At 35.7% G+C, this 9,322-nt stretch overlaps 1 protein-coding gene across 5 annotated transcripts in view; it reads left to right on the forward strand.

Moving 5' to 3' along the window:
• Window positions 1-9,090, forward strand: part of LOC131060909 (uncharacterized) — a 191,911-nt gene extending 182,821 nt beyond the window's left edge. For all 5 annotated transcript variants that reach the window (XM_057994354.2, XM_057994350.2, XM_057994359.2 and 2 more), the window contains 4 exons: window positions 7,452-7,565; window positions 7,667-7,849; window positions 8,021-8,065; window positions 8,219-9,090. In XM_057994354.2, coding sequence (XP_057850337.2) covers window positions 7,452-7,565; window positions 7,667-7,849; window positions 8,021-8,065; window positions 8,219-8,353 — 477 coding nt within the window. In that variant the 3' untranslated portion in view covers window positions 8,354-9,090. The remainder of the gene's footprint in view (window positions 1-7,451; window positions 7,566-7,666; window positions 7,850-8,020; window positions 8,066-8,218) is intronic.
• The last annotated feature ends 232 nt before the right edge of the window (window positions 9,091-9,322 follow it).

Here is a 9,322-nt window from a genome sequence, read left to right on the forward strand (position 1 = left end):
GATAAGAACAAGGAGTAAGTATCAATTACTTAAGATTGATCAATACATATTAAAGAATCACTCGATGAAGGACAATAATCATTGTGCATTCTATTAATATGAAGAACAATCACATACACCAAGGGAGGAGACTCGTAAGCAACTATAAAAATTGCATACTTATGATAAGGCTCATGAATATTGATTCTAATCGAGTTGGTAAGATTTATGAGAGGATGATGATGAACAAAGACTAGTGACCATCGACTGAGGAAGATTGTCTTGAAGATATCGATCATCATGTACATGCGAGATATCTGATCAAAGCATATACATTGCATGGAGATCAATTAGACTAGGAACATCAATTAATAATAAAGACAAGTATAATAGCCAAGCATCAATGGACGAATACAATGATACATAAGATCGACGGCAATAACCATTATTGATGAAGATCATTATGAATCAAGGGACAGCGACTAATATTGGTCATCAGTGATAAACAATGTTTCAAAGATCAAATATGATCATAAGGGCAATTGGCTAAGGCACGAACAAACAGCAATAGAAGTCAGCGACTAATACAAACCATATCTGTGATCGACCCCTAAATTAAAGCAAACACACATCATCCCAGAATATTAACTAATCATCTACTAATCAATATTTTATGAAGAAGCATAAACAAGCGATTATATCTAATCAATAACAAAACCATCGATATGAATACTAAGCCATCTTCTTAAGAAGACAATGGCTGGTAAGGAGGATAATCATAATGAAATGATGCAATTAGAAGGCAGGTCTAATCGATAATCAAATGGTAATGAAGTGGCGCATAAGACACATCCTTTGGCAATGTGACTTATCAATCCAACAACGAGATATAAGAAGGAATTCTCCATCATTCAAAGATCATCGATTTGAGTTTATATATTTGATTTCTTAATCCACATCAGACACAACACTTTCATATCTGTTGCAAGATTCTATCTCCATATCCGATATAGCAACCATATCATATATCAGACAGTACAAGAGTTCACAGAACATATTAGAGATTTCAATCCGATTACTATAAGCAGAGTTGTATTACCAGTCATTGCATATATTAAAGACATATTCAGAAATAGCAATCGAATCAAGTTCGTAGCACATTATTGACATATCAGAAGGTTTCTATAATCTTTATCATTTTTAATTAATCATTTCCAATTACATATGTTCATTGCAAAATCAGACATTGTAAACTAAGATGTATAAGTAATTGTCCTTTAAATCTTACGTTGTTAAAAAAGGAGACATTACATTTGGACAAACCATATTTTGTTCAAAGAAGAAATTGTTTTTTGCTTGTTTGAAATGTGTTGTCCTCATTTTTGTTTTAATAAATGATGGACCATTACATAAAATTTTTGTCAAAAAATGAAAATTTTACTCTATGGCACATTTCCCGAGGTATAATTTTGTTTCGCCCTTGGATTGACTTAATCCTCAGTCCATCCTCGATCCACGTTTCAAATTTCATCGCATTCTGAGTTCGTTTGCTATGTTTTTCTTTCAAATTCAAGTTTTTTCTCCCTGACTGTAGGCGGGAAATTTTCCTTAAGTTGCAAGTTTTATGTTTTCCTTTGGTTTAGTGTCTGTAGGGAAATTTTAAGTTAATTACAAGTGCACTTTATGAAAAATAGAACTTGTAACTTACTTTTTATTTCCCCCTTGTTGCTTTTTGGCTTTTTAAGTCATTGTAGGAACTTTTAAGACATATTACAAGTGAACTTTAAATTATAAAGTTTAAATAAACTTGTGATTTATTTAAAAAGTTCCACTTAAGTGATTTTAAGTTATGGTAGGGGTTTTTCTCCTCCATTACAAGTTTTATAAAGTCACTTTAAGTTGTAATAGGGATTTTATTTCCCTATTACAAGTTATTTTTGTGACTTGTAAAAGGAATTTTATTTTCCCTTTACTAGTCTTTTGTTGAGTTGTTTAAAACTTGTAGAGGGAGTTTTATTTCCCTTTTACATGTATTTTAAACTTGTAGTTTGCTCTCACAAACCCGATTTTGCCTTAATGCATGAAAAGTAAACATTTTTAAACTTGCAAATGGGTTTTAGAAACCCGATTTCATGTGTTCTTTGCAATTGTTCTTCCTCAAGAACCCGACCAGCTATAGAAGTTGATAATGTTGAAGATTTCAAACAATTTTTGTGGAGAAATCTTAGGAGGAGGAAAGCGTTTTGGTTTCATACCTATTTTTATGCATCTTCAAACTCTTTTCATGCCATTTGGAAGACGTTTTGCTGGTTCAAAAGCATTCTAACAGCAAACCCGTGTTTCATGAAATGCCACGATTTTCTTCTTGAAGTGCCACAAATCTTGGTTCTCCTAAGTCGTTTTGGCTTCTAGAACCTAGGTGTGGAGATTGAATGCATTATTTGACCGATTCTTCGTGCATTTGACAGACGTTTTGCTACATATGGAGTTTTTAAAAAAAAGTGGCTAGGGTTTGGAGTTTAGTTTGTTGTCTTTTTAAGAGATTCTTTCTCTTCTTTCAAGGATTTCTTCTTGTTCTTGGGAGGTCATTTTGTTGATCAAGGTATGCTTTCTTTCCTTGTTCTTGTTTTCTTTTCTTATTTTAGTCTGTTTTGGTTTCCTTGGTAAATTTGTATATATGTTAGTTTTGTTAGTTCTTGCCTAAAATCGGTTTTTGTGGGAGATTTTCATTTTCATAAAGATGATCTTCCCAAAATCTTTTCATTTTCACTCATATTCATTGCCATCATCCGTACATACCATTCCCACCATTTCATCCACTCATTTCACACCTTCATTCATTTTTCCCATTTAAAGTCTTCACTTGCAGTCAGCCATCCAGAACCCGAAATTGGTCCAAAATGCACTCAAAAAACACTTGAAAATGAGTTTTAAAGGTCCAATTACAAGTGCAAACTTGTAGTTACCCATTACACATCTGAAGTTGCATGTTTGTTCTCCACAATTGCAAGTTAATGCTCTTGTTTTTCCACGCATGTAATGCAGCTTCCAGAACCTGAAATTCACTTGTGAGCCCATTTTTGCATCAATTTATCCCTTCCCATGTCAGTCTTGTTTGCACACACGATCTACCAAATCAATGGATTAAGGCATGGGCCTTATTTTGCAAGCAGATTTCAAGATTGGAGGATGATACAAAGAAGAGATACAACAACAATCCATGGTTGAGAACATAGAATGCTTTCAAGACAAAGATGGTCATGACATGAAAAGAGGAAGGCAACGCTTTCCCTTGTAAAATTCCAGTACTACCCCAAGCAAGAAGATAAGGTTGAAGTTTGTTGGCCAAAGACACAAAGATCATTAAGGATGCAAATTCTCCTTCCGGTTCAAGATGTCTTCACGGATCCAGAATATTTCAAGTTCTAGCATCCTGAAGCGACATGAAGATCATCACAGACAAAGGATGATGCAGTTAGAGTCGTGTCTTTAGACACATGAAATAGTTTTAGTTATGCATTTGTAATTTTGTTTTGACAAGTTACATGTAAAAAAATAACTTTGTAATTGCAAGTTAACTCATCACTTGCACTTTTGTAATTACATGTAAAGCAACTACAAGTTGAGTAAGTCAAGGTGGTTGAGAGAATTTCTCAATTTTGTTAGGATCCTCCCACCTTTTTCTCAAGGCTCCTCTCCTATAAATATTTGAGGGGGTCTATTGTAATTGATATCTTTTGGCAATGCAACAAAATTCTGCCAGTTTGTATGTGCACTCTAAAACTTTGAGCTTAGATGTAAATCACAGATTGCTTTCAATAAAAGAGGCAAGTTGTGTTGAGACTTTGTGCCAATTCAAGTTGTTATGTGACGACATTTTATAGAGTTGATTGTGAGTTTCGTTCTATTGTAAAAGAGGGATTTAAATTCAATCTTGCAGACTTTGAGTTGCTAATTGTATCTAGAGTTATATGTTTGGTTTTTAGATTTGGTCTTGCAGACTTTGAGCTGCTTATCATATCTGAAACTAGCGTGGATAGCTAAAGTGGGAAGATAGCTTGTAGACTTTGTGCTGCTTCTATTTTTAAGACTTGTGCATGTAAGGTGAAGTGCATCATGTAGTTAGACTTTGAGTTGCTACATACTGTGCTTGGTTACTAGAAAATCTCATCTAAAAAGGTTGATAGGAGAATAGATAGTTGAAGACTTTGAGCTTTTTTTTTGTTTTCCTGTCCCGGAGAAGTGACAGAGGTCTTTGTGCCTTCAGGGAAACTTTGCTTCCCTTTATGTTCCTAAAACCCTACAAAAAAGTCTCATTTCTATAGTTGCTGTTATTTATTTCCAATTGCTATTACTTTTTTGTGAAGAGAAAAGAGTATAGTTTTTCTTGAAAGAAGAAAGATTGCTGTCCCATCCATATTATATTAGCTTAGTTTGTAGATAGGAGGTGCCTTGCCCAAATTAGGAGAGTATCACACTCACACACTGTGGCTGAAATCACAATTTTGCACATTTCCCAGGTGTACAAAATTTTCAACCAACAAAATGATCTTGTGGCATTGCTTGGTAGATATGAAGGCTACCTTGGACTTCAGTGAAGACTTTGGAAGGTTGAAGTAGTTGTGGAGTTGCATTCTCCACCATTGTGACTTTGCTTAATGGACCTCATGTTTATGATACACATAAGGTCTTAATGACATGCCTGAAAGTATACTGGCATCTTACTCAAGTATTCTTACCTTGCTGCAGCATCCCAAAGAGTATTACTTCGAGTTTGCTTTAGTGGGAGGACCGAGACACTTGACTATGCCTTGTGAGATATTGATGGCATGTAGTTGTTGTTTGTTGACCTAGCACTTGGTGTGGAAGACACTCATGTTCCTCCAAAGTGGCAGTTGCCATAATGCTTACTAGTGCTAAGACATTGTGTTGCTAGATTTATCTCCTTGGGTTGAGCAGGATTAGATGTGGCTTTTGCAACCAAGATTGTTGTGTGAGGCATTCAACTTTGTTGTGGGAGTTGTGTGATGATGACAACACCATTTATTATTTTTCTTGCCATTGTTGTTGTTTGGCATGAATGCTGTTGAGGCTTTAGCATTTGGCATAGATGATTTGGAATTCTGTGACTGCTTCTATGCATGGAAATTTCGCTTTTGTGTAGAATGCTTTGGAGTGGTTTATTCTGTGTTCTTTCTCTTGCCCAAGGAAAGTTTCTGCTTGAGCTTGGCCTTTGTTTCAATCTTGGATGCATTGAAGAACACCTGCCCCAAGGTGGCTAAAGTCGAGAATTCCATTTTGACACAATTGTAAGGTGATAAATCACTAACATAGTGGAGGACATTGTATTGCTTTGGAGTGTTCCCATGCAGGCACACAAAGTAGTCATGGAATTCGATGTCCTCTTCAATTCGTTACTCCTGATTTTGCAACTATTAAAACTTCATGTACTCATCTTCAAAGTGTCTAAGGGGATATAATTCATCTTGCAAAGCATTCGGAAAGGAATACCAAGTTCAAGTAGGTTTTAGATCCCTCTTGTACTGGGTGCTTTGTGTTTGTCACCAGTGGACACCAAGATTGACATCTTTAATGCCAGGAAGGAAATCTTCCGTTTCATTGAAGTTGCTGACAAAGAAGTATGCCTTATGTTGTTGAATACAATTATCCAATGCTGCAGCGTCATTCTTGCCTTCGAATGTTGGGATATCCAGATTAACTTGCACTTAGAATCTAAGGCTTTGCTGTTGTGTGGTGGAACATGTTGATCTATGGTGTGTTGTGGCATTGGTCCAAGTTGAAACATGAGAGTATCTTGAATTATCTTCTGTATGTCTGAAGACATCTCAGGTGTATGTTTCTGACCATTGGCCATGTTGCTCCTCCTGTGCTGTTTGTCTAGGTACTCAGAAGTTGAACTGAGCAGACAAACTTTCCTTACATGTTGTATGTGCACATGTACACACATGCAAAACATTTCTCTAATACCAATACACATTCAAATGTGTGGGTTACTTAACCAAATATGTGCTACTTCTATTCAATACAAAGGAAGCCTAAAACACTGTTACCCAATAAACATTCAAATGCGTGGGAGACTTAAGCAAATATGTGCTACTTCTTTCAATACAAAATAACTAGGGTATAATGGATGAATACAAATAGCAAGGTGAAGAATGAGAATTCTTGTGAGTGGAAGGGGACAAATGCATTAAACGAATTTGCCTATAATTGTCTATGTCTTTTAGATTGTTCCATTGATCTCCAATGTGAGCAGTCAAATATCTATATTTACAAATATAGTTACATGAATGCTACAAAGAAGTGGTTAATGGAATGGTTCATATTCTGCAACTGTTTGGATTTCCAATTGCTGACAGTTGGATCTCTTGATGGTTGGCTTTCAACATTTGTGGTCTGCAAGTGAAATAGTGCGCAAGTGCCATGTGTGCTATTCTGGAGACTACATGGATAGCTACTGCATTCTACATGAACTATTTTACATGCAGCATGACGGATTGGCAATGCTTGCACAGTAGTGCAGTTACTTGTGCAGCAGTATAAGTGCCACAGGTGCTTGTGTACTTGTACAAAGTACTGTTGACAGCCTGCAAAGGTTCTTTGGAGGTTATGCAGCATGCTTGGATCAGTAGGGCTGTGACTAGCAAAGATTAATAGTTTTAGAGCCTGAAAGATGATGGTATGGTCTCCCCTGAAAATAGTCATTGAATTTGAGAAAAATGGTGGCGAAATATACATATGCAGGGCTGGAAGAATTTAGAATATTAGACATCATTTGCCAGTGCTTTTGGCAGTATGGTCATTGTAAATTAATAAATAAACTCTTGATAATGCATCTGTTTGCTTCTGTGGCCTGGGTTGATAAAATAAGTCAAAGACTATTTGTCTTGGTAGTTCTTCCATATAATTGGAACCTTTGTAATGAAGCCTAATTCAAGCATGATCTTTTGATAATGTTTAATGTCAACTTTGATTAGGTTAATCCAGGTTTCAATGTTTTGTCGTGCTGCCATTTCTTCCAAGTTTCTGTGAATGGTCTTATGTATTTTTTTAATAGAATTTGGATTGTTTACGGGGCTTTTCTGTTGCAAAACATTTTTTGCGATTTACATGTTTTTAATTTCTAAAAGTATAGACGGCTAGAAATTTTAGGCTTGCTCATGATCAGTGGAGGCAGCAATTTATTCAAAGGTTTGCTGCTACTCTATGAGGCCTTGTCCCCATCATTGGTGTTTGGCATCCACTGTTACAAAAAACTGCAAATTTGAATAATAGGATTCTTGTGGTGAATTTTGTATAGTGACACAATTAATGTCTGCTTTTTGGCTGTGAAAATATTTGCTGCATGCCATAGTACATGAAACTGACTTGTGTGTGATCGAATGTTAAACTAATCAACATATGTATATTCATCTGTGACTACATCTTAGTTATGATCTTAATTATTGCAGAGAGAATACCTACGCTTCAAGCAAGAGCAAGGCTGGAAACGCTTGGTGGTTTACAAGTCCGGCATTCATGCTCTTGGTTTATATACTGCTCAGAACATTTTGAAAGGTGAAATGGTAAGTTCTTTTTTGTTCATTTATGTGGAGCTTTTGTTGTTATGTGAATGTCTATTTTATCAGCAACTTAATTACTAATTGGTAAATAACTCCATTTTCAGGTGGTAGAGTATATTGGAGAAATAATTGGGCTCCACGTGGCAGACAAACGGGAAATTGCTTATCATTCACGTGGAAAAATGCAATATGAGGGTGCATGCTACTTTTTCAGAATAGACAAGGAGAACATTATTGATGCTACTCGGAAAGGTGGAATTGCTCGCTTTGTAAATCATTCTTGTTCTGTGAGTATCATGTTTTGTTTCTCCACTTCTGGCTATTTTTGTTTTCCCCTGATGATAGGAAAATGCTCATAATCTTATGCATCCTCGCAAACATACATAATACATGATTACGATTTACTTCTTGTGGTGGCATTTGATATCTTATGATATTTTTCTTCTATGTTCAACTAGCCCAACTGTGCAGCAAAGGTGATCTCTGTCAGGACTCAGAAGAAGGTATGTCTCTTGCAGAATGGAATTAGGTTTCGTCTATTTTTCTCAAAAATATTTAATATCACAAGAAGAATGGTAATTATGATTTTCTATATCTGCCCAGTCTTGCAAGCCAAATTGTTGATCGAGCTTTGGGATTTGAAATAAATGTTACAGGTAGTTTTCTTTGCAGAAAGAGACATTAATGCTGGTGAAGAAATTACGTATGATTATCACTTCAACCATGAGGATGATGGGATGAAAATCCCATGTTTCTGTAATTCGAGAAATTGTAGGCGCTATTTAAACTAGATGTAATTGTTGCAGCCTCCAGGAAGTCCCTTTACAGCTAATCTTTGCAATTGATGCAAGAATTTAAGCCTGACTTCTCTCCATATTTGCCATGAGGTTCAAATTTCCAGCAGATGTCCATCCAAGATGCATAGATGATTTATAGAATCCGGTGTTGTATCTGTTTCAATTCAGAGAGAAGGGGACAATGGGTTCATCAACCACTTTTCATCCTGATATCCACTGATGTTGAGTGATATTTCCAATTTGTATAATTGGATTAGTTATGTACAGAAAAGATCCTCTGTTCTGGGTTTTCTTCTTAGATTAGCTTGTGGGTTTGTTCATATTTTGAGCATTCCTACACTTGCAAGAATAGATGGCATTTCAGTGGAAGTGTCCATTATTATCCTTGATGAAAGAGCATTGCAGTTTTTGGCTGCAATTTTGCATGATGTATTATAGCCGGAGAGGCACTTACAGTCGAATGATTAGAATTAGAGAAGCATCAAGGCACACTATATTCTAGACTTGAGTGCTATTCTTTTTTCTAGCATGATGGGTTGACAATGAAATTACTTTAAAATATGGGGGTCATGGATGTTATAACTAGTGAATATTGTATTTTGTTATGTATCATTAATTTGAGGCAAATACGTCCTGCAGTGCATTAATTGCCAATTCATTGTAAAACAATTTAAATTTGTGTGTTATAGAGTCATGAATAAAAAATTATGAAAGGTAGCATACAGACATCAGACTAGATTTATATCTTCCAAATTAAAGTGACTTTCTGAAATTGACTCTTGATTTTGCCCAGGATCTGTTACAATTCTAAATTGGTATCTGCAAACCATTTTTAAATGCTGTAAAACAGCTGTAGTGGATGAGCATACTTATGTGGAATTATCTGGCACAAATGTTGAAAAGATGAGGTCTAAGCAATCAAAATGGAAGTAGACTTCCAACTTTTCTGGATTTCATTTCTAT

Source organism: Cryptomeria japonica, chromosome 5, assembly GCF_030272615.1.
Source record: "Cryptomeria japonica chromosome 5, Sugi_1.0, whole genome shotgun sequence".
Classification (NCBI taxonomy): domain Eukaryota; kingdom Viridiplantae; phylum Streptophyta; class Pinopsida; order Cupressales; family Cupressaceae; genus Cryptomeria; species Cryptomeria japonica.